General features: G+C 51.8%; 1 protein-coding gene across 12 annotated transcripts in view; it reads right to left on the minus strand.

Moving 5' to 3' along the window:
* PLXNB1 (plexin B1) overlaps positions 1–24,698 on the minus strand; it is a 210,606-nt gene that overhangs the window by 99,458 nt on the left and 86,450 nt on the right. For all 12 annotated transcript variants that reach the window (XM_039482201.1, XM_039482209.1, XM_039482211.1 and 9 more), the window contains one exon: positions 4,596–4,778. In XM_039482201.1, the coding sequence (XP_039338135.1) occupies positions 4,596–4,778 (183 nt within the window). The remainder of the gene's footprint in view (positions 1–4,595; positions 4,779–24,698) is intronic.

The following is a 24,698-nucleotide window of genomic DNA, read 5'->3' on the forward strand; positions in this document are numbered from 1 at the left end:
CCGTTGCCCTGGTAAAGGAGGTCTGACCTGTTGGGGAGAGCCCAGGGGTGACGGGAGGACATGCGGAGAAGGTAAGGGTACCACGTCTGTCTTGGCCAAGCCGGGGCAATAAGGATGACCTGGGCCTTGTCGTCCGCGATCTTCCGAATAACCGTGTGTAGTAGAGGGATAGGCGGGCGGGAAGGCGTACAGGAGGTAACTGTTCCATGAAATGAGGAATGCATCCCCTAGGGATGCAGTCCCGAGTCCCGCCCTGGAGCAAAACAGGGGGCATTTTCGATTTCGGGTCGTGGCAAAGAGATCTATTGATGGAGTGCCCCAGTGGGAGAAAAGGTGTTGGAATACTGTGGGGTGCAGTTCCCACTCGTGTTCTGTGGAGAAGTGCCTGCTGAGTGCCTCGGCAGTAGTGTTGTGGCAGCCTGGTAGATAGGAGGCGATGATCTGTATTCGATGTTGTATGCACCAATTCCAGAGTCGAATGGCTTCCATGCAGAGGGAATGTGATCTGGCACCCCCCTGTCTGTTTATGTAATACATACATGCTATGTTGTCTGTTAAAACTCGCAGGTATTTGTCCTTTATAAGGGGAAGAAAGTGAAGGCATGCTCTCCTCACTGCTCTGAGCTCTAGGAGATTTATATGTAGATGCGTCTCTGATGGAGACCATCTGCCTTGTGCCCTGTGTTCCCCTAGATGCGCTCCCCAACCTATCAGGGAAGCATCTGTGGTGAGCATGAGCGTTGGGGATCGTTGCTGGAAGGGAACCCCTGCACAGAGGTTTTCTGGACTTGTCCACCATTGTAGGGAAGTTATAACATTGGGAGGAGGAGATAACAGCATCCCTAATTGATGTCTGCTCGGTTTGAAACTGGAGTTGAGCCAGCCCTGGAGGCATCTCATATGTAGCCTGGCGTGTTGAACCACGAAGGTGGTAGCTGCCATGTGGCCAAGGAGCTGTAGGCAGATTCTTGCTTGCATCCTGGGACGAGTAGAGAGCGTGCGTATGAGTTGTGTGATAGCCAGGAATCTGTTGTATGGGAGCGAGGCCCTGCTCTGGGTTGAGTCGAGATGAGCTCCAATGAACTCTATCTGTTGCGTGGGTACTAGGGTGGATTTTTGAGTGTTTATTTGGAGGCCTAGGCTGCGAAAGAGGGAGATGGCGAGATGCGTGGCTTGAAGTGTGTCGCCATAGGAGTCGCCCTTGATGAGGCAATCGTCCAGATAGGGGAAAAGTGTGACTCCATGTTTGCGGAGGTGAGCCACTACGACAGCTAGGGTCTTGGAGAAAACTCTTGGAGCCATGGAGAGTCCGAAAGGAAGAACTCTGTATTGGAAATGATCCTGACCGATTGTGAATCGTAGGAAGCGTCTGTGAGCTGGATGAATCGATATGTGGAAGTAAGCGTCTTGTAGGTCGAGGGCTGTGAACCAGTCCCCTTGATCCAATGCGGGTATTATTGTGCCCAGGGTGGCCATCTTGAATCTTTGTGTCCTCACAAATTTGTTCAGTCGGCGTAGATCTAATATAGGCCTCCATCCTCCGGTCTTTTTCTGCGTTAGAAAGTAATGGGAGTAGAAACCTAACCCCTGGTGTTGCGGAGGTACAGGTTCCACTGCGCCTAGTTGCAGAAGGTGAGCCACTTCTGTGCGAAGTAATTGCTCGTGGGAGGGGTCCCTGAAGAGGGACGGGGAAGGGGAAAGGGTAGGGGGGTAGGATATAAAAGGGATGGAGTAACCGGTCTGAACTATTTCGAGGACCCAGCGGTCCTGTGTGATCCGCTGCCAGGCACGTTGGAAATACTGGAGGCGGTGGCCAAATGGGCAAGTAAGTGGTGGAATCAAAGGGTGGTCATGCAGACCCTCGACCAAAGCTTCAAAACCGTTGTTTATTGCCCTGTGGATGGAAGGTGGTGGCTTGATTTTGATTTTGTCTGCGCTTGGGTGGTCTAGTACGATTCCTAGTTGTGTCGTATGGTCTGGATTGAGGGCGATAGTACTGATGTGTGCGTGGTCTTTGGTAGGGTTGGTATCGCTGTCTCCTGGGGAGAGATGGTTGAATGCCCAGGGTGCGCAGTGTCGCTCTGGAATCCTTCATGGTATGGAGGAGTTCATCAGTTTTTTGGGAGAAGAGTTTGTCCTTGTCAAAGGGGAGATCCTCCACTTTAGTCTGGAGTTCTTTAGGAATCCCGGACGCAGAAAGCCATGAGGTTCTGCGCATGACCACAGCAGTTGCAGTAGTACGGGCTGCTGTGTCCGCCGTGTCTAAAGACGCCTGTAGGGCCGTTCTGGAGATCAGTTGCCCCTCAGACAGGATTGATTTGAAGTCTGCTCTTCTGTCCTCTGGTATGTAGGAGGCAAATTTGAAAAGCTTATTGTAGTTGTCGAAATCATAACTAGCGAGGAGGGCAGACTAGTTAGCAATCCTGAACAGTAGTGTAGATGATGTGTAAAACTTGCGTCCGAGGACATCAAGGCGTTTAAGGTCTTTGTCTTGAGGGGTGGGTCGATATTGTCACTGTTTGGTCCTCTGTGCAACTGCATCGATGACAAGGGAGTTCGGTGGTGGATGAAAAAATAAGAAGTCTGCGTCCTTTGCAGGAACGTAGTATTTACGTTCAGCCTTCTTGCAGGTTGGTACCAAAGAAGCTGGGGTTTGCCAGAGAGTGTCAGCTGGCTCCATGAGTGCTTCATTTATAGGGAGCACGATTTTAGATGGCGCAGACGGTTGAAGGATCTTAAGGAGTTTGTGTTGCTTCTCCTGAACCTCTTCTAAGGGAATATCCTGGCTGAGTACAACCCTCTTAAAGAGTTCTTGGAACTGTTTGCAGTCATCCACGGTTTGTGGAGGTGAAGGGAGGATGGCTTCCTCTGAGGCTGGTGGAGAGTTAGGGTTAGGGGAGTCAGGATATGGTGCGTAGCTCCCTGGCTCAGGAGGGGGCTCAGGCACCCCTGGAAGTGGATGGAGCAGGAGACTGAGGTACCGAAGGAAGATGATTGGTAGGAAGATTCTGCCAGGGGTACCACTGCGGCCAAGGCATGGGGTAGGAGAACCCAGGTATCATCCACGGGGGGGCAACGTAGGGAAACTGAGGCTGCTGAACTTGAGGCGTGACCTGAGGTGGTAAAGGTGCCTGTGGAGGAGAAGCAGGAGGGGAGAACTCCGCTTGCTGTTGTAGTTCAAGGTCCCCGTCGGTGAACGCCAGTTCAGGTGGAGAAAGTGGCAAGTCAAGGAAGGAGCGTCCGCATCCAGGAGCGGAGAGTGAGGCTCAGGTGGCACTAAAAGGTCACTTTGAGTGAGCAGCTGTTGTTCCTGCTCTTTAAGCTGAACTAAGTCTGCTCCCTGCTCTAGCTCTTTGCTAGGAGAGAGTGACAGAGAGTTTCCTGTAGAGTTGTGCTTTGACGTGCCCTGCAGGGGGTCCGCTGCTGGTGCACGGGTCACAGAGTGGCTGGGTGCCGACGGTCTTCGCGGTGCCGAGGCTGATCGCGCTGTCGGCACCGCTGCTATTTTTGTTGCTGAGGCAGAGCACGCTGGCGGGATCACGGCTGCTTTCAGCGCTGAAATTGACCAGGCTGAAAGCAGCGCGGCTGTTCCTGGTGCCGGTGCTGACTGCGCTGTCGGCACCGCGGCTGTTGCTGGTGCTGAGGTACGTGGTGCCGGTGCCGTAGCGTTCCTCGGTGCCGAGGAGGAACGAGGAGTCTGCGCCGCGGCCGTTTGCGGCGCTGAGGGAACGGGACGAGTAAGTAGCTTCCCAGCGCGGGAAGTCTGGTAGAGCAGCAGTACTTCACGCTGTCAGCAGAGGGGGTAGGGATCTCGCAGAAGACCCCTTACCCTTGTTAGAGTCTCGCTTGTGAGACTTTTGTGCTTCGTGCCTCTGCTCCAGGGAGGGTGAAGCGACGCTCCCCACCGGTTCTGATCTGGCTGGGGAGCGTGTGGGAGCGGGTTCCACTTTTCCCGTCTCCGACAGTGGCTGCAGGGATTTCTCCATCATAATGATCTTGAGGCGCAGATCCCTGTCACGACGAGCTCTTGTTTTGAGGCTCGCACAGTGTTGGCACTTCGTGGGGATGTGGGTGTCCCCGAGGCACTTTACACACTGGGAGTGACCATCTGACCATGGCATGGAGTCCTGACAGGAGATGCATTTCTTGAAGCCTGAAGCTCCTGGCATTATGAGTTTGAGATAGGCGAGGAAAGTGTCTCAAGGGGAGACAAGCCTGAGGGTTTTTTTTTTTTTTACTAAGTAACTAACTATGTAACTATACTAAAGGAAGGGAAACAACTGGGAATTAATTAATAACTATTTTTATGTTTTCTATAGAGATCAGGGAAGAGAAGGTAGCACTGCCCCGAGTCCCGTCTTCAGACGAGGACGGTTGAGAAGGAACTGAGGAGGGTGTGGGGCGCACGCACCCTGGAAGATTCCAACAAGACGGGAGATACCACCTGGGTGCGTGCGCCCCAACCAGGCACTGCTACCGAAAATCTCTGATCGACAGCGCCGGGACGCACCGTCACCTAGAGTGGAGCACCCACAGGGACAGCACTCAAAGAAGAATGCCTTTTCTTCGTGCTGCCTGTCCAAGCCAACTCCTACCTTGTGCAGTTGGCCTCTGCTGTCCCCCAGAAAAGCAATGGTGTGGCCATCTTCCACATTCACGGCCACAGCAGTCAGACGGGCTTCCGGCTTCTCCAGGATGGGGGCTGTTTCAAGAGGCACCCGACTGGCCATAGGACTGGGGGTGTGGTCCGAGCCGCAGGGGTACGCGTCCAAAGTGTCCTTTGTGGGGAAGGAAAGAAGAAAGGAGAGACCATTCCAAAAAGGAAACCAGGATATTTAACATCTATTACTCCTTTGCCCTCCCTATCCCCTTCCACCCAGGCATCTTAGTGTGCATTCCAAATGTAAATTAATTGAGCCTTAAATCCCCTTGGAGGCAGATCAGTACTATCCCCACTTTACAAAGGAAGGTGAGGCACAGAGAGGTTAAGGGATAAACCCAAGACCTGACTGTCAATCAGTGACAGTTTGAGGCCAAGTGCAGACATCACTCCCCCTCAACAGATACTGGATCGTCCCAAGCACTTTATTCCTTTGCAGAAGAATCTAGGTCTCCTAGTACTCAGACCTGTGGCTTAGGTAAATACTTGAGACACACACCTAGGTGCTGGAAATTCAGGAGAGAGAAGTTTTTACTGAGACAATTCTGAAACACCACCCCAGTGTGTTTCTAGGAGATGCTGTGCTATCATCTTTCAGGTGAGTTTAGATTAAACTGATTTTCTTAAAGACTTTTTTCATACATACTTCCCCTCTTGGAATCATTGCAAGGCAGAGTGAAGACTGTCTGAATGCCCTAATTGTACATTACTTTTAAGTCTACACTAGGGGACTATACTGGCAAAACTATGGCACTGTAGCTATATTGGCATAATGCAGACTACACCGATGGAAGGGACTTTTCCATTGGTGTAGGAACTCCACCTCCCCAAGTGATGGTAACTAGGGGTATGTCTACACTATGGGATTATTCCGATTTTACAGTAACCGTTTTTTTAAAACAGATTGTATAAAGTTGAGTGCACGCGGCCACACTAAGCACATTAATTCAGCGGTGTGCGTCCATGTACCGAGGCTAGTGTCGATTTCCGGAGTGTTGCACTGTGGGTAGCTATCCCATAGTTCCTGCAGTCTCCCCCGCCCATTGGAATTCTGGGTTGAGATCCCAGTGCCTGATGGGGCAAAAAAGATTGTCGCGGGTGGTTCTGGGTACAGCCTCACCCCTCCCTCCGTGCAAGTAGGAGACAACCGTTTTGCGCCTTTTTTCCTGGGTGAACTGTGCAGACGCCATAGCACGGCAACCATGGAGCCTGCTCAGCTCAAGACAGCAGTCATGGATGTTGTAAACACCTCACGCATTCTCATGCAGTCTATGCTGAACCAGGACTTGCAAAACCAGGCGAGGAGGCGGCGGCTACGGCAGCGCGGCGACGAGAGTGATGAGGACATAGACAAAGAATTATCTCAAACCGCGGGCCCCTGCGCTTTGGAGATCATGCTGGTAATGGGGCAGGTTCTAGGCATGGAACGCCGATTTTGGGCCCGGGAAACAAGCACAGACTGGTGGGACCACATAGTGTTGCAGGTGTGGGACGATTCCCAGTGGCTGCGAAACTTTCGCATGTGTAAGGGCACTTTCATGGAACTTTGTGACTTGTTTTCCCCTGCCCTGAAACGCCAAAATACCAAGATGAGAGCAGCCCTCACAGTTGAGAAGCGAGTGGCGATAGCCTTTTGGAAGCTTGCAACGCCAGACAGCTACCAGTCAGTCAGGAATCAATTTGGAGTGGGCAAATCTACTGTGGGGGCTGCTGTGATGCAAGTAGCCAAAGCAATCATTAAGAACATAAGAACATAAGAAAGGCCTTACTGGGTCAGACCAAAGGTCCATCTAGCCCAGTATCTGTCTACCAACAGTGGCCAATGCCAGGTGCCCCAGAGGGAGTGAACCTAACAGGCAATGATCAAGTGATCTCTCTCCTGCCATCCATCTCCATCCTCTGACGAACAGAGGCTAGGGACACCATTCTTACCCATCCTGGCTAATAGCCATTTATGGACTTAGCCACCATGAATTTATCCAGTCCCCTTTTAAACATTGTTATAGTCCTAGCCTTCACAACCTCCTCAGGTAAGGAGTTCCACAAGTTGACTGTGCGCTGCGTGAAGAAGAACTTCCTTTTATTTGTTTTAAACCTGCTGCCTATTAATTTCATTTGGTGACCCTAGTTCTTGTATTATGGGAATAAGTAAATAACTTTTCCTTATCCACTTTCTCAACATCACTCATGATTTTATATACCTCTATCATGTCCCCCCTTAGTCTTCTCTTTTCCAAACTGAAGAGTCCTAGCCTCTTTAATCTTTCCTCATATGGGACCCTCTCTAAACCCCTAATCATTTTAGTTGCTCTTTTCTGAACCTTTTCTAGTGCTAGAATATCTTTTTTGAGGTGAGGAGACCACATCTGTACACAGTATTCGAGATGTGGGCGTACCATGGATTTATATAAGGGCAATAATATATTCTCAGTCTTATTCTCTATCCCCTTTTTAATGATTCCTAACATCCTGTTTGCTTTTTTGACCGCCTCTGCACACTGCGTGGACATCTTTAGAGAACTATCCACGATAACTCCAAGATCTTTTTCCTGACTCGTTGTAGCTAAATTAAGCTGCTGCTACGAAAGGTAGTGACTCTGGGAAATGTGCAGGTCATAGTGTATGGCTTTGCTGCAATGGGATTCCCTAACTGTGGTGGGGTGATAGATGGAACCCATATCCCTATCTTGGCACTGGAGCACCAGGTCACCCAGTACATAAACCGCAAGGGGTACTTTTCAATGGTGCTGCAAGCACTGGTGGATCACAAGGGACATTTCACCAACATCCACGTGGGATGGCCAGGAAGGGTTCATGACACTCGCGTCTTCAGGAACACTACTCTGTTTAAATGGCTGCAGCAAGGGAATTACTTCCCAGACCAGAAAATAACAGTTGGGGATGTTGAAATGCCAGTCGTTATCCTGGGGGACCCAGCCTACCCCTTGATGCCATGGCTCATGAAGCCATACACAGGCAGCCTGGACAGTAGTCAGGAGTTGTTCAACTACAGGCTGAGCAAGTGCAGAATGGTGGTAGAATGTGCATTTGGCCGTTTAAAGGTGCGCTGGCGCACATTACTGACTCGCTCAGACCTCAGCCAAACCAATGTCCCCTTTGTTATTGCTACTTGCTGTGTGCTCCACAATCTCTGCGAGAGTAAGAGGGAGACCTTTATGGCAGGGTGGGAGGCTGAGGCAAATCATCTGGCCGCTGATTACGCGCAGCCAGACACCAGGGCGATTAGAAGAGCACACCAGGAAGCGGTGCGCATCAGAGAAGCTTTAAAAACCAGTTTAATCACGGGCCAGGGTACGGTGTGACTGTTGTGTTTGTTTCTCCTTGATGAACCCCCCCCGCCCCTTGACTGACTCATTCCCTGTAAGCCACCCACCCTCCCCCTTCGATTACCGCTTACTTCCTAAGGAAATAAAGTCACTCTCGTTTAAAAATCATGTATTCTTTATTAATTAATTATAAAAAGAGGGAGAGAACTGACAAGGTAGCCCGGGTGGGGTTTGGGAGGAGGATAGGAGGGAAGGAAAAGGCGAGTAAAAAAATTTTCAAAATAATGACAGCCTTTTGGTTGGGCTGTCCACTGGGGTGGAATGGGCGGGTGCACGGAGCCTCCCCCCACACGTTCTTAGTCGTCTGGTGGGTGAGGAGGCTAAGGAACATGGTGAGGGGGGAGGGTGGTTATACAGGGGCTGCAGCGGCACTCTGTGATCCTCCTGTTGTTCCTGAAGCTCCACCGGACGCCGGAGCATGTCAGTTTGATCACACAGCAGCCCCAGAGTTGCATCCCGCCACCTCAGCTCTTGCTGCCGCCACCTCTCATCTCAAGCATCTTTCCTCTCCTCATGTTCGTCCCTCCTGTCCTCACAGTCACTGGCATCTTTCCTGTACTTTGATACCATGTCCTTCCACTCATTCAGATGAGCTCTTTCATTGCGGGTCACTTCCATGATTTCCGAGAACATTTAGTCTCGCGTTTTTTTTTTCCGCCGCCTTATCTGAGTTAGCCTTCGGGACAGAGGAGGGAGACTTGAAAAATTTGCAGCTGCATGAGGGAGGGAAAAAAGGGAGAGAAGTATTTAAAAAGATACATTTTACAGAACAATGGTTATACTCTTTCATGATGAACAACACTATTCACCTTACATAGCACATGTGATCTCACTACAAGGTTGCATTTTGCATCTTAATATTGAGTGCCTGCGGCTTTGGTGTTAGAGATCACAGACGCAGGTCCAGGCAGCAGAATTCGGCTTGCATACGGCCATGGTAAGCCATTGTCTTTTGGCTTCTGCAGCCTTCATCTATCCAGCGCCCTCCTTTCCCAAATAGCAAGCAAAGCCCGTTGAGTGCTGCTTCTTTCCTGTTAACGTGCAGCAGAACCGCACCCATCCAATTCTCTGGGATGATTGCTTTACCCCTCCCCCCACTGCGTAGCTGGTATCATGGAAGATCGCTGCTAGCCACCCTCCCCCGCACCGCGTGTCTGGTAGCAGGGAAGATCCCAGCTAGCCAAACGCGAAAAAGCTCAGCGCCAATCACGCCCCCTGCCCTACTTGGCTAAATGCAGGGAAGGATTTATTTTAAGCAACAGGCAAACAGCCCAACCATCTCTGTCCCCTTAATTAAATTCCTGTATTTCAACCAGGTTACCATGAACGATATCACTCTCCTGAGGATAACACAGCGAGATAAAGAACGGATGTTGCTTGAATGCCAGCAAACACTGGGACCATACGCAGCTAGGCTTTTTGTCATGCAATGATACCAGATTACTTGCTACATGCATGGCGTGGTAAAGTGTCCTACCATGGAGGACGGAATAAGGCTGCCCTGGCCAGAAACCTTCTGCAAAGGCTTTTGGAGTACCTCCAGGAGAGCTTTATGGAGATGTCCCTGGAGGATTTCCACTCCATCCCCAGACATGTTAACAGACTTTTCCAGTAACTGTACTGGCCGCGAATGCATCCCAAGTCCTCAGGGCAAATTAATCATTAAAAAATACTTGCTTTTAAACCATGTTTTATATTTACAAAGGTACACTCACCAGAGGTCCCTTCCATGGCTTTATTGTCTGGGATAGTGGCTTGGGAGGGTACTTCTGTCAGGCTTAGAAAAAGCTTGTGGCTGTTGGGGAGAACAGAGTGCTCTGTGTTCTCTGCAAGCTCGTCCTCCTCTTCCTCCTCCTCATCTTCCCCGTCCGCAGAATCCTCAGGCACGGTTAAGATTATCCCCACCTCAGAATCCATGGACAGGGGTGGGATACTGGTGGTGGACCCCCCTAGAATTGCATGCAGCTCAGCATAGAAGCGGCATGTTTTTGGCCCTGCCGCGGACCTTCCGACTGCTTCTTTGGTTTTCTGGTAGGCTTGTCTGAGCTCCTTAACATTCACATGGCACTGTACTGAGTCCCTGCTGTGGCCTCTCTGCATCATGGCCTTGGAAATTTTTTGAAATTTTTTTTATTTCATCTTTTGCAACGGAGTTCTGTTAGCAGAGAATCCTCTCCCCATATAGCGATCAGATCCAGTACCTCCCGTGCAGTCCATGCTGGAGCTCTTTTTTGATTCTCAGACTGCATAGCTACCTGTGCTGATGAGCTCTGCGTGGTCACCTGTGCTGATCAGCTCTCCACACTGGGCAAACAGGAAATGAAATTCAAAAGTTCGCGGGGCTTTTCCTGTCTACCTGGCCAGTGCATCCGACTCCAGTTTTCTGTCCAGAGCAGTCACAATGGTGCACTGTGGGATAGCTCCCGGAGGCCAATACCGTCGAATTGCGGCCACACTAACCCTATTCCGAAATGGCAATACCGATTTGAGCGCTACTCCCCTCGTTGGGGAGGAGTACAGATATCGATATTAAGAGCCCTTTATATCGAAATAAAGGGCTTCGTTGTGTGGACGGGTGCAGGGTTAATTCGGTTTAACACTGCTAAATTCTGTATAAATGCGTAGTGTAGACCAGGCCTAGGTCAATGAAAGCATTCTTTCATTTACCTAGTTGAATCTATATTGGGGGCTAGGTCAGCATAGCTACTTCACTCAGGGGTGTGGATTGTTCACACCCTTAGCGATGCAGCTACATTGATCTAAATTTTTAGTATAGTCCAAGCTTAACTGTAACCTTAACTCTGAATTCTCTGGGTTTATAACACTTGGTTTTGAGATATTCATGGATTCCAAAGCCAGAAAGGACCTCTGTGATAATCTAGTCCAGGGGTGTGCAAACTTTTTGGCCCGAGGCCACATCGGGGTTGTGAAACGGTATGGAGGGCCAGGTAGGGAAGGCTGTGCCCCACAAAACAGCCTGCCCCCCGCCCTCTTCCAGTCCCCCTCAGAACCTCCAACCAATTCAACCCCCCCTGCTCCTGTTGAAACTACAGGCAATGGGAATGCTCCCAGTCAGATAGCAATATTGAGCAGACTGGAGAGACTGCTTCCCTTAGAAGCCTATATACCTGCTTTGGGATCATGGGTCCTCACCTGTGGTTGACTGAACCCTGCCTGAATGGCATAGGGCCTATCACAAAACCTGCAGGTAATTGCCTCTGATGACTCATCACACTCTGGCTCAGGGCTGACTCATCAGGCTTAAGCAGTCTCAGACTCAGAAAAGACGGTTACTCACCTGTAGTAACTGGTGTTCTTCGAGATGTGTTGCTCCAATCCATTCCAGTTAGGTGTGCGCGCCGCGCGTGCACGGCTTCTCCGGAACTTTTTTCCCCTAGCAACCCCGGCGGGCCGGCTGGGCGCCCCCTGGAGTGGCGCCGCTATGGCGCTAAATATATACCCCAGCCGGCCCGTCCGCTCCTCAGTTCCTTCTTGCCGGCTACTCCGACAGTGGGGAAGGAGGGCGGGTCTGGAATGGATTGGAGCAACACATCTCGAAGAACACCAGTTACTACAGGTGAGTAACCGTCTTTTCTTCTTCGAGTGATTGCTCCAATGCATTCCAGTTAGGTGAATCCCAAGCCTTACCTTAGGCGGTGGGGTCGGAGTGAGACGTTGCGGAGTGTAAAACCGCGGAGCCGAAGGCTGCGTCGTCTCTAGACTGCTGCACCAACGCGTAGTGGGAGGCGAAGGTGTGGACCGAAGACCAGGTAGCCGCTCTGCAGATGTCCTGGATGGGGACATGGCTCAGGAAGGCGGCGGACGAGGCTTGCGCTCTCGTAGAGTGAGCGGTGAGTCGGCATGGAGTCACGTGAGCTAGCTCGTAGCATGACCGGATGCATTGGGTCACCCAGGAGGCAATGCGTTGGGTAGAGACTGGCTCGCCTTTCATGCGATCAGCGACTGCGATGAAGAGCTGGGTGGAACGCCGAAAAGGCCTTGTCCGGTCGATGTAAAACGCCAGCGCCCTACGGACGTCGAGGGTGTGGAGCTGTTGCTCCCGGGCGGCGTGGGGCTTCGGAAGAAGACCGGGAGGAAGATGTCCTGATTAAGGTGGAAGGCCGAGACCACCTTTGGTAGGAAGGCCGGGTGAGGGCGAAGCTGCACCTTATCCGCGTGGAAGACGGTATAGGGAGGGCCCACCGTCAATGCTCTTAGCTCCGAGACTCTCCTTGCCGATGTTATGGCAACCAGGAAGGCCGTCTTATAGGAGAGGTAGAGTAGAGAACACGTGGCCATAGGCTCGAATGGAGGACCCGTGAGTCTGGCCAGGACGAGGTTCAGGTCCCAGGTCGGGGCAGGGCGACGCACCGGGCGGTACAAGCGGTCGAGGCCCTTCAGGAAGCGGAGACCATCGGATTGGAAAAGATGGTCCGACCCTCCGCCGACGGACGAAAGGCGGACACCGCGAGGTGGACTCTCAAAGAGGAAACCGCCAGACCCTGCTCCTTAAGGTACCATAGGTAGTCCAGGATGGTAGTGATGGGTACCACGAAGGGTTGAGCCCTGTTGGTCACACCAGAGCGAACCTCTTCCATTTTGCCATGTATGTAGTACGGGTGGAAGGCTTTCTACTTTCAAGCAGGACCTGCTGTACGGCTGCCGAACATCCCCTCTCTGCGTGGGTCAACCACGCAGGAACCAGGCTGTAAGATGGAGAGATTGCAGATTGGGGTGGAGGAGTCTGCCGAAGTCCTGTGTGATGAGGTCCGGCCACAATGGGAGGGTGATGGGCTCCCGAACGGAGAGCTCGAGCAGCAGGGTGTACCAATGCTGCCGCGGCCAGGCCGGAGCCACGAGTATCATGGTGGCTCGATCCCTCCGAAGCTTCTGGAGCACTCTGTGCACTAGCGGAAACGGAGGGAAGGCATAGAGGAGATGAGCCTGCCACGGATAGAGGAAGGCGTCGGACAGAGATCCCGGCGAGTGCCCTCGGAACGAGCAGAACTGGAGACACTTCCTGTTCGCCCTGGAGGCGAAGAGGTCGACCCGGGGAAACCCCCACCTCTGGAAAATCGTGTGTACCACGTCGGGACGGAGGGACCACTCGTGGGAGAGAAACGACCTGCTGAGGCGGTCGGCTAGCGTGTTCTGCACTCCCGGAAGAAAGGACGCTTCCAGGTGAATGGAGTGGGTCACGCAGAAGTCCCAGAGGAGGATCGCCTCCTTGCAGAGGGGGGACGAGCGAGCTCCGCCCTGCTTGTTCACATAGGCTAGAGCTGTTGTGTTGTCCGTGAATACTGTCACCCAGCGGCCTTGCAGGTTGGTCCGAAAGGCGTGACATGCAAAACGGATCGCCCGGAGCTCGCGGACATTGATGTGGAGAGCGAGCTCCTGGGGCGACCAGAGGCCTTGCGTGTGAAGGTCCCCCAGGTGAGCCCCCCAACCGAGCGCTGAGGCGTCCGTGGTCAGCGTCGCGGACGGACGAGGAGGGTGGAACGGTACTCCAGCGCAGACGATCTCTGGGTCGAGCCACCAGCGGAGGGACTCGAGGGTCGGTCTCGTGACCGTGACCACCATGTCGATGTGGTCGCGGTGCGGGCGGTACACCGACGCCAGCCACGACTGGAACGGACGGAGGTGGAGTCGCGCGTACGCGGTGACATATGTACACGATGCCATGTGACCGAGGAGGCGGAGGCATGACCGCACCGTCGTGGTCGGAAAGTTGACCAGCTCCCTGATGAGGGAGGCCATCGTCAGGTGCCGAGACCGCGGCAGGCAGGCGCGGCCCACCGAGGAGTCGAGGATCGCGCCAATGAATTCCACCCGCTGTGCCGGGAGCAGGGTAGACTTCTCGGCATTGACAAGCAGTCCGAGGTGTTGAAAGAGGGACAGGATTTCCGCCACCTGTCGCTGTACTAGCCCCTGCGACTGCCCCCGAATCAACCAGTCGTCCAGATAGGGGTAGACATGGATCTGGCGCCTGCGAAGGGCTGCTGCTACCACTGCCATGCACTTTGTAAACACCCTCGGTGCCGTGGCGAGTCCGAAAGGTAACACGGCGAACTGGTAGTGGTCTTTGTTGACTAGAAACCGGAAGCGCCTGTGAGGGGTAAGTGCGACATGGAAGTAAGCGTCCTTCATGTCGAGGCGGCAAACCAATCTCCCGGATCCAGAGAGGAATGATGGTCCCCAAGGTGACCATGCGAAATTTGGGCTTGAGCAGGTATTTGTTCAGCTCGCGGAGGTCCAGAATAGGACGTAACCCTCCTTTCGCCTTGGGGATAAGGAAATAGCGGGAATAGAATCCCCTGCCCCGTCTGTCTGGAGGCACTACCTCTATGGCACCCACGCTCAGTAGAGTCTGGACCTCTTGCAGGAGGACTTGCTCGTGAGATGGGTCCCTGAAGAGGGACAGGGAGGGTGGGTGGGAAGGAGGGGGCGAAACAAATTGTAGACGGTATCCCGACTGGACGGTCTGAAGAACCCAGCTGTCCGATGTTATTCGGGACCACGCAGGACGAAAATAGGAGAGGCGGTTGGAAAACAAACGGGGAGGATCCGAGATGGAGAGTGATGGGCCGCCCCCGGGCGTCCCATCAAAAGGCCTGCTTGGACCCTTGCGGGCCCTTGGAAGAGGCCTGGGACTGGTTGCACGGTTACCCGAAGGCCGCGGTGATTTTGTCCCTGACGTCTAGACGTGTACGGACGGTAACGCTGCTGCGGGAAGGACCGAGGGGCCTGTTGCCGGAAAGACCTGCGTTGGAGCCGGGCGGCGTGTGCATGCCAAGAGTTCGTATGGCGTCACGCCCATCTTTCAAGGTCTGTATCCGCGAATCGGTCTTTTCGGAGAATAGGCCTTTCGTGTCAAATGGCAGGTCCTGCAGCGTGTACTGCACCTCTTGTGGGAGCGTGAGGATTGCAGCCATGAGATGCGACGCATCGCCACCCCTGTCGCTATTGTCCGCGCCGAGTCCGCGCGTCGAGGCCGCCCGTAATGGACGAGCGTGAGGACGTCTTTCCTCCTCGAGCATCGCTGAGAACTCCTGGCGGGAAGTTGTCGGCAGAAGTTCGGTGTATTTTGCCAGGGATGTCAAGATGTCAAACACATACCTGGCCAGGAGGACCATTTGGTTAGCTATGCGCATCTGCAGTCCGCCCGCGGCGTAGACTTTACGGCCTAGCAGGTCCATCCTCCGAGCGTCCTTGGATTTGGGCGCCGGGGCCGGTTGACCGTTCCGTTCACGGCCATTCACAGACTGCACGACAAGCGAGTCCGGGGTTGGGTGCGAGTATAAGTACTCATAGCCCGTAGGGGGGGCTGAGTACTTCCGCTCTACCCCCCGCGCCGTGGGGGGGATGGACGCGGGTGTTTGCCAGAGCGTGGCCGCGTTCTTTTGTATGGTCTTCACAAAAGGCAGTGCCACGCGCACTGGAGTGTCCGAACCGACCACATTAGTTATGGGGTCCTCATCCTCCTGGACCTCTGCCACCGGAAGGCCCATGGCCGTCGCCACCCGACGGAGTAGTTCCTGGTGGGCCTTGAGGTCAATGGGGGGCGGGTCTTTAGCAGAAGTCCCAGCCACCGCTTCGTCCGGGGACGATGACGAGGACATTGCTTGGCCGATGGCCTCCACTGGAGGGGCCAGAGGCGCCTCAGCCAGGTCAGGCTGGACGGGGGCCTGGTGGTCCCGCGGCATCGAGGGCTCGCGGGGAGGTGACCCCGGAGGGCGACTGATCGACGCTTCGGGCACCCGGCGCTCCGCGGCGATGTCTCGTGGGGGAAGCGGAATGCCTTGCGCTTCGTGATGACCCCAGGGCACCCAGAATCCCCACTGCTGAGCACCTTGCGGATGGTCGTGTGGGGTTGGCGGCAATGAGCCGGTGCCATCCGCGCCAGAGGCGACCGATGCCGGACGACGGCCAGGGTGGGGCGGAGCCCGGCCGAGGCTTGCGGAATACTGCGGATGGTCTGGAGGCCCGGTGTCCGTCCATCCGTACCGGAGGAGACCTCGACCAACGGCCACCGCGGTGCCGGGAGCTCGACCGGTTCGGGAGCTCGACCGGGAGCCGGACCTGCGGTGCCGGAGCGGCTGCGGGAGTTCGGTGTCGGAACGGTGCCGGACGGGACCTCGGCTGCGTCGACGCGACGGTGATCGGGACCTTGACCGGTGCCGGAGTGCGACCGTACCGGATGACGATCGGTACCGGACTGCGACCGGGCGGCGAGATGGCGAGCGGTACGCGATGGGGAGCGGTGCCGAGATCTCGACCGCTGGACGGCGAGCGGCGACGGGTCCTAGAGCGCGAGCGGGACCGAGAGTGTCGACCGTGCCGGTGGTCCACAGACGGAGGTCGGACCATCCTCGCCGGTTTTCCAGCCGACGGAACAGCCCGCACCGGCGGTGCCGGGGCCGGAGGCTCGGTGCCTCTACGAGCTGAATTAGCTCGTGGCGGCGGAGTACGTCTCCGCGTCGCCGGCAGCCTTGGCTCAACTCCGACGGCACCGGGAGCGCGCGGTACCGACTCGACGGACCTGGCGGAGTCAACGGCCCAGTGTCTGCCTTGGCGCGCGTCACCACTGGGGCGCCGCGGCACAAGCACTTTAGCTGAGTCCTCAGCACGGGACTTAGCTATGGCTTTGGCGAGTCCCACGCTTCCTCGCCGGCGAGTGAGCGGTGCCGGGTCTTGGCGCCGGGTGGGGCCTGCGGGACCTCGGTACCGGGGCGGCCCGGTGCCGCTGGTGCGCTCTGAACCGAGGAGGTCCTCGGTGCCGGCGTCGCTGGTGCCGCCGGTTGGAGCGACGCTTCCATAAGTATCTGCTTAAGCCTGTGGTCCCGTTCTTTGCGTGTCCGTGGCTTAAAAGCAGAACAGATAACGCACTTGTCGGTGCGATGTCCTTCTCCGAGGCAACGGAGGCAAGCGTCGTGTGGATCTCCAACGGGCATAGGCTTTTGGCACACAGCGCAGGGCTTGAATCCCGGTGCCCTGGGCATGAGCCCGCACCGGGGAGGGAAAAGGGGGGGAAGCCCCCCTTAACCAACTACTATCTAGAACAACTATACTAAGACAACTATAAGAACTGAAACACTAACTATACAACTAACTATATATATACAAAAAACGAAGAGTGAAGGCTAGGGTGGTGGAGGGCAGAGAGCACTCCACAGTTCCGACCGGCCGTCACGGGCGGTAAGAAGGAACTGAGGAGCGGACGGGCCGGCTGGGGTATATATTTAGCGCCATAGCGGCGCCACTCCAGGGGGCGCCCAGCCGGCCCGCCGGGGTTGCTAGGGGAAAAAGTTCCGGAGAAGCCGTGCACGCGCGGCGCGCACACCTAACTGGAATGCATTGGAGCAATCACTCGAAGAAGAAGTATCACAATCTGTCAGTACTAGGTCTAACACAAAATTCCCTATGTCGGATGCAAACTTTGTGTTAGGAAATTGTCATCTATAATATTTAGAAATTCTGAGGGTGTTTCAGTAATGGCAGCATGAGACCTCCAGTATATGTCACTCAGACTGAAGTCCCCCCACAATCATGCAGATTTTTCCCTGTTATACATAAGTGTTTAAGAAGCAATCCTGTTCCCTAATGTGATTTCATGCTCTGTAGCTGACACACAGTACCCAATCTTGTGGTTTATCTGTTAAGACAGAGATCCATAAGCATTCAAGATCTTTTCTTCCAAGTTATCAGTGACTCAGAAACAAGTATTTCCATTTTTGGCATGGAGTGCCACTCCCTCTCTCCTTTTGCCCATTTGATCATTCCTAACTAGATAATAACATTTTAACATTCCAGTGAGGCAAATCACCCTACCAGGCATCAGTAATACCACCTAGATCAAATTTATGCTAATAAAAGAGCAATTCCCATTCTTGTTTGTTATTCAAGCTCCTAGCATTGGTGTAATGACAATTAAAGAATTTAATTACAACAATCCTGTAATATGTTTAACCATTAACTTACTGATAGGTGCTCTCAACCATAACTCCTTTGTAACTTAGGGGTTTTTTAGGGGTGGGGGGTTGGATTTTCATTAGTTTTTTTTTACCCTATGATGTTCCATATATGGACACTAAACAAGAAACCCCAAAAGAATACTCCCATACAATATTTTAAGGCTGCAGAGAAGGCTCCCAGGTCCTGGGTCCTCCAGGAAGTAGCCAGCCCCCAAAACAAGAGCACCTGACTCAGGGCTTCCCACTCAGCCCCCCAGCCCCAGCTAGGCACCGTGCAGAGGGGGTTGGCATAGCCAGCACAGCCCTGGGATCCCAGCTGGTTGAACTCAGCTCAGTGTTCTGGTCTGTGCTGCACTGCACACTGCCCCAGTCCCAGCCCTGCCCTTTCCCCTCCAGGCAAAGGGCAGGTGGGTTCAAGCCCAGTTTCCTGCTGCTGCTCCCACACACCTGGGTCCTAGTGCAACCGCCAGGGACCAGGGTGGGGCTAAGGAATGTTTGGATTTCTGTTGAGGCAACACCCAGAGGCCTCATGCTGGGACAAGGCTCAAAGCTGCCTCCCTAGAGAAGGCGTGGGAGACTCCCAGCTGAGCAGAGCCGAACCCCTTCGGGTCCACTCCTAAACACACAAGAGACAATGGACTGGGGCCTACTGGGCTAACCACAGGCCTATGTGCCAGGAGCTCCACTCTCACTCTCTCTGGGCCAGGGGAGTCACTGCCTCTTCCTTTTAATTATTTTATTCCCAGCTGGGGTTGTGGTGGAAAGACTTAGAGTGAGCCCATGACATGGTTACCTCAGAACCAAGTGTTACAAGCCCAGGAAATCCAAAGGGAAGGTTACACTTCAATCCAAAGTGTGAGGTAAGCAAGGAGGTTTCAGACTCTGTTCCCTGAGGCCCACCTGTGCAGCTGCAGTAGGCACTGCCGCCCACTATCAACACTCCTTGAGGAAAAGTATTAATTTTAATCATTATGTCAACGTATACAGTTTGATAGTGCCTCCTCCCACCTCGCCCACCAGGCAGGCAAGCTATCCTTAGACTGATCAAATGGGAAATCAGGCAAGGAGCTGCCAAGCACGCAGCCTGGCCTCCCCGGGCTGCTACACATCCATCAGAGAGAGGGGCATCATGGGGCATGCGTGGCACCTCACCTCAGCAGGGACCAGGGCCAGCGAGAGGGTGAAGAGGCCATGCAGGTGCCACAGCCAGACCCCGCCAACACCGTCCACCTCAGCAGCCCACTGAGTACCTTGAGCACGTCACCTGGCAGTCCAGCTACAGTCTCCCACCCACCACCCTGATGCACCTCACAGGCACCCCAAGCCCAGGAAGGAAAGGTTTGGGGGTTGCCAGTGCCGGGGGCCAGGCATGGGCTCGGGCCAGGCCCAGCCATTACCTGTGACGATCCTGATCACAGCATTGTCCAGGCGGAAACAGAGCAGCACCGCCGAGCCCCAGTCCCAGGGGGGCCACGGGGCTGATACTCCGGAGGGCCCGACAGCCACAGATCTCAGGCTCTGGCAGCTCAGAGTGGTAACTGCTGTGAACCCTCCAGTCTCCTCTAGCTGCCCTGGGAGCCGCTGCCTCTTGGGACTGGTCCCTTCTCCTTGCCATCCACCCACCGGCTCCACTATGCCCTCTGCTGCCTGCTTGGAGTGCTGGGCTCCTCTGGCCCGGAGGGGCCATCCCCAGCCACCACTCCACCAGCGAAGGGGATTGGTGGCCAGCTCCCAGCCTGGGACTCCTCCTCCTCATCCGCTTACCAGTCAGACATGGCGGTGCTAGGTGCCCTGCAGGTGGGAGGGGACCTGCCAGATGGGGGGGGGGGGTGACTCGAGCTTTTCAGGGAGCGACTGAACCTTTAAATTGTGCCCCCCACTATCAACTTATACAGTTTCGGGGAGCAACACCCTCTACGTCCCTCTCAAATGCCTCACATTGTTGCACCAGCAGACTATGCAGGACTGTGTTGCAGCCCATTTTTGGGCCACAGTCCACAGTTTGGGAACCCCTGAGGTAAGCAATGCCCAGCTATGGGCCCCAAACCCTCACTCCATCCTGCAGAGATTCCAGGCAATAGTCAGAGGGCTAGGGCTACTTTTGTGCTCCCAGATTTGACTAAACTGATGTTTCTAGATATGTTTGATTGTTTTCCTCGTCTCTCTTCATGGCATCACTGCAGGGGACAGAGTGAAGAATATTTGAGTGCCCTGTGCACTATTCACCTTACCTTGTTTGTGTTTCTTTTAGGTGTAACTGAATTAACTGAATTTCCTAGGTTTAGAGAGACAAGGTGGGAGACAGAATATCTTTTATTGAACCCACTTCTTGTGGTGAGAGAGACAAGCTTTCAAGTGACACAGAATTCTTCCTCAGGTCTGAGAAATGTGTCACAGCTAAATACAAGGTGGAACAGATTGTTTAGCGTAAGTAATTAACATCTATTTCAAGGGACCATTCACGGTGAAGTGGCCCTTTAACACCCTCCCAGTTATGGGGGGACCACAGGAGGGAAAGCAGCTGGGGCAGTTGTTAATGGGTTATAGATTGTTGTAATAAGCCATAAAGTCTTCAGAACATGTACAGTAGCTGTGGGTAGGATATTCTGTATTTTTCAAACAGACCAAGAGGTTGGGAATCCCTGCTTTAAGTGCGCAATGTAACTCCATCTTAAATACGGAGTCACAACCAGTGCCTCCATAAGTAAATCACTCTTTGAATCTTGCTAAATACTTGGCTTCAATGATATTGTGCAGCAGTGAGTTCCACAATCCAATTATGCCTGGTGTGAAAGACTCTTAGGCTCTGACTCCATGGTGCTCCGTGGCTGGAGCACCGATTGAAAAAAAATAGTGGGTGCTCAGCACCCACCAGCCACAGCTGATTAGGGCGTCGCCAATCATCTCATGGGGAGTGGCTTGAGGGAGGGCAGAGAGCAATGAGAGGGTGGGGCCCTGGGGGAAAGGGCGGAGTGAGGGGCAGGGCCTGGGGGCGAAGCAGGGGTGGAGCACCCCTGGGGAAAAGTAAAAACCAGTGCCTATGGAAAAACTATTTCCTTTTATCTGTTTTAACTTCACACATTTCAATCTTATTGAATATTCCCTTTTCTTGTATATAAAAACAGAGAGAGTAGACGCTCCCAATTCACCTTCTCTCTAGGATTACCATTTTGTTTATTTTTGTATGCTCCCCTTTTTCCTCTACACAAACCCAAACTTTTCTAAGCATTTTTCCATGTCCCTAATCATTCTTATCACCCTTCTCTGAATTCCTCTAATTCTGCAATATCCTTTGTGCGACTGGGTGAACTACACTGCACACAGTATTCCATCTGAGGATAACTCTTCGCTTTACATGACGGCATTATGATATTCTTCATATTATTCTCCATCCCATTCCTTATGCATCCCAATTACATTTTTTTAACTGCAGCTATACATGGAGCAGAAGTCTTCATGGACGACACCTAGGTCCTTTTCCCAAGTCAATATCATTAATTTAGAACCCTGTGACATGTAGGAGTAATTCAAAATTTTCTCTCCAATGTGCATTACTGTGCATTTACCAACACTAAACTTCATTTGCCATCATCATGTTGCCCATTCACCTAACTTGATCAGGACCCTCTGAAGGGCTCAACAATCTTCTCCAGATTTAACTAATGTCAATAATTTTGTGGCATCTACAGATTTTGCCACCACACAACTCACACCCTTTCCAGGTCATTAATAGATATGAGAAAAAAGACCAGACCTAGTACTGAACCTTAAGGCAACCCCTGTTAACCTTCTGCCATTATTAAAATTCACCATTTATTTTTATTCTTTACCTATCTTTTACCTAGTTTTTGATCAAGGACAATACTTTGTTACTCATCTCTGACTACTTAACTTCTTTAGTGGCCTCTAAAGAGGACCCCTGTGAAAGGCCTTTTGAAAGTCTAAATCAATTCTGTGAAATACTTCTCCTTTACCCACTACTTTATTGACACATTCAAAGAATTATAATATATAAGCAAGACATGATTTTCCATTGCAAAAACCATGCTGATTAGACCCTAACATATCATGATCTTCCAGCTGTGGTATTATCCTATTTTTAATTACTGTTTTAAACAATTTACCATGTTTAGATGCAAAGCTTATTGGTCTGTAATTCCCCAAATCACATCTAGAGTTTTTTTAAAAAGTGGGTACAATATTTGTTATCATCTAATCCCAAAATGTAGTACCCGTTTTTAATCAGAGATTGCATATTTCTGCTAGCAGCTCAGCTACTTCATTCTCAAGCTCCTTCTGAACTCTTCTGTGTATTCCATCTAGGCCTGGCGACTTATTGCTTTTTTATTTATCCGGTTACCCAATTATTAGGCAGTTTTTAAAACTGCAGCCAGTAATCTTTTCACCATATATAATGTTAGGCATTTAAGTCTGTATAGCTGGGATGTCATGCTCCTAGCCACAAAATGTGTTTACACTGTCCATATGGCAGACTGAGATTGTACCACATCTAAATTTCCATTTAAAAAAAGTTTCAAGCCTTTTGAATGGGACCCTGATGCTGTACTGTCTTATACATCCTAAACCAGCAGCTCTACAAAATGTGTGGACTACTCCATTTATCTTAATTGAGTGTTGACACTGAACCCTAATGATGACCAACTTTTACCAAAAGCTAAAAACAGGTAAACAGCCAAAAGGAAGAAACAGCTGTGCCCAAAACTATCCAGCATCATCATTCTCTCTGTGTGATGGTGAATGCAACAGCAACTTTTCTAACAAAGTCTGGTTACTTTATAAGGAGATGATCTTTGCACAAACTTCCCATCAGTATCAGTGCACTGCAGGGACCATGCGTGGGATTAACTATGTAACCCCAACCAATGGAACACGATGAATATTTGTCCCTCTCCACAGAATAGGACCAAGGCTCTTCTTTTATTCATTGACAACAATTCTGATAGTTTTATAGCCTGTGAAAAGATTTCAGTGAGTAGAAATGTAGCAGAGAATACCTCAAGCCAGAGATCTCACAAGCTGTGTGATCCCAGTCCTCTGTCTCTCTCTCCCCCGCCTTCCTTGCAATGCAATGCAATCAGGTTAGAGTACTGAGCCCACAACACCACATCATGTACTTCGTTGTCCTGTCCCTGGTTCTGTGCAGCATTCACAAGAGCTATGTAGAACTTAGAAGTCCTGCAGCAGCCTCAGTCATGCTTTTAATTAATGGTGACCAATAGCCTCTGCATAAGTAAGGTTGCTACCAGCATTTAATTATAAGGCTTATTTTCTATACTCTCACCCTAAATCTAATTAAAAAGCCTGTATGTTTTCAGAATGTTCCAACAAACTTTCAGGGTGAAGTTGCTTTTCCTGAAAACTTTAGAGAGAGCAGAGTAAATGCTTTTCCAGTTGAAGGGACTGCAGAGTGGATAAAAATCAATGATTTAAAAAAAAATCAAAAAAATCAATTTTTTTATTTAAATCGGATATTTTTGATAAAATGTTTTTTGAGGAAAAAACCTATCTAAAGATGGTTTTAATTAATATACATTATAGCTCAAAGATATCACATCATGGAATAGGGATTATAAATTCTAATTCTATAGTATGAGACAATATATTCATGTAATGTTTAAGAAAAGTTAAGAACATAAGAATGGCCATACTGGGTCAGACCAAAGGTCCATCCAGACCAGCATCCTGTCTGCCGACTGTGGCCAATGCCAGGTGTCCCAGAGGGACTGAACCTAACAGGTAATCCTGCCATCCATCTCCACCCTCTGACAAACAGAGGCTAGGGACACCATTCCTTACCTATCCTGGCTAACAGCCATTAATGGACTTAACCTCCATGAAAGAGAACTAGATAAATTCATGGAGGTAAAGTCCATTAATGGCTATTGGCCAGGATGGGTAAGGAATGGTGTCCCTAGCCTCTGTTTGTCAGAGGGTGGAGACGGATGGCAGGATTACCTGTTAAATTCATGGTGATCGGGAGAGGTCCCGGATCACTGAAAAAAGGTTCATGTAGTGCCCATCTTTAAAAAAGGAAAGTAGGAGGATCTGGGGAATTACAGGCCAGTCAGCCTCACCTCAGTTCCTGGAAAAATCATGGAGCAGGTCCTCAAGGAATCAATTTTCAAGCACTTAGAGGAAAGGAAAGTGACCAGGAACAGTCAGCATGGATTCACCAAGGGCAAGCCATGCCCGACTAACCTAACTGCCTTCTATGATGAGATAAGTAGCTCTGTGGATGAGGGGAAAGCAGTGGACATGTTATCCCTTGACTTTAGCAAACCTTTTGATACAGTCTCCCACAGTATTCTTGCCAGCAAGTTAAAGAAGTATGGGCTGGATGAATGTACTATAAGGTGGACAGAAAGCTGGCTAGATCGTCAGGCTCAACGGGTAGCGATCAACGGCTCCATGTCTAGTTGGCAGCCGGTATCAAGCAGAGTTCCCCAAGGGTTGACCCTGGGGCCGATTTTGTTCAATATCTTCATTAATGATCTGGAAGATGGCATGGATTGCACCCTCAGCAAGATTGCAGATGACACTAAACTGGGAGGAGTGGTAGATATGCTGGAGGGTAGGGATAGGATACAGAGGGACCTAGACAAATTCCCCTCAATTCGGCATTGGTGAGGCCTCATCTGGAGTACTGTGTCCAGTTTTGGGCCCCACACTACAAGAAGGATGTGGAAAAATGGAAAGAGT

Source organism: Mauremys reevesii, linkage group 7 (assembly GCF_016161935.1).
Source record: "Mauremys reevesii isolate NIE-2019 linkage group 7, ASM1616193v1, whole genome shotgun sequence".
Classification (NCBI taxonomy): Eukaryota; Metazoa; Chordata; order Testudines; family Geoemydidae; genus Mauremys; species Mauremys reevesii.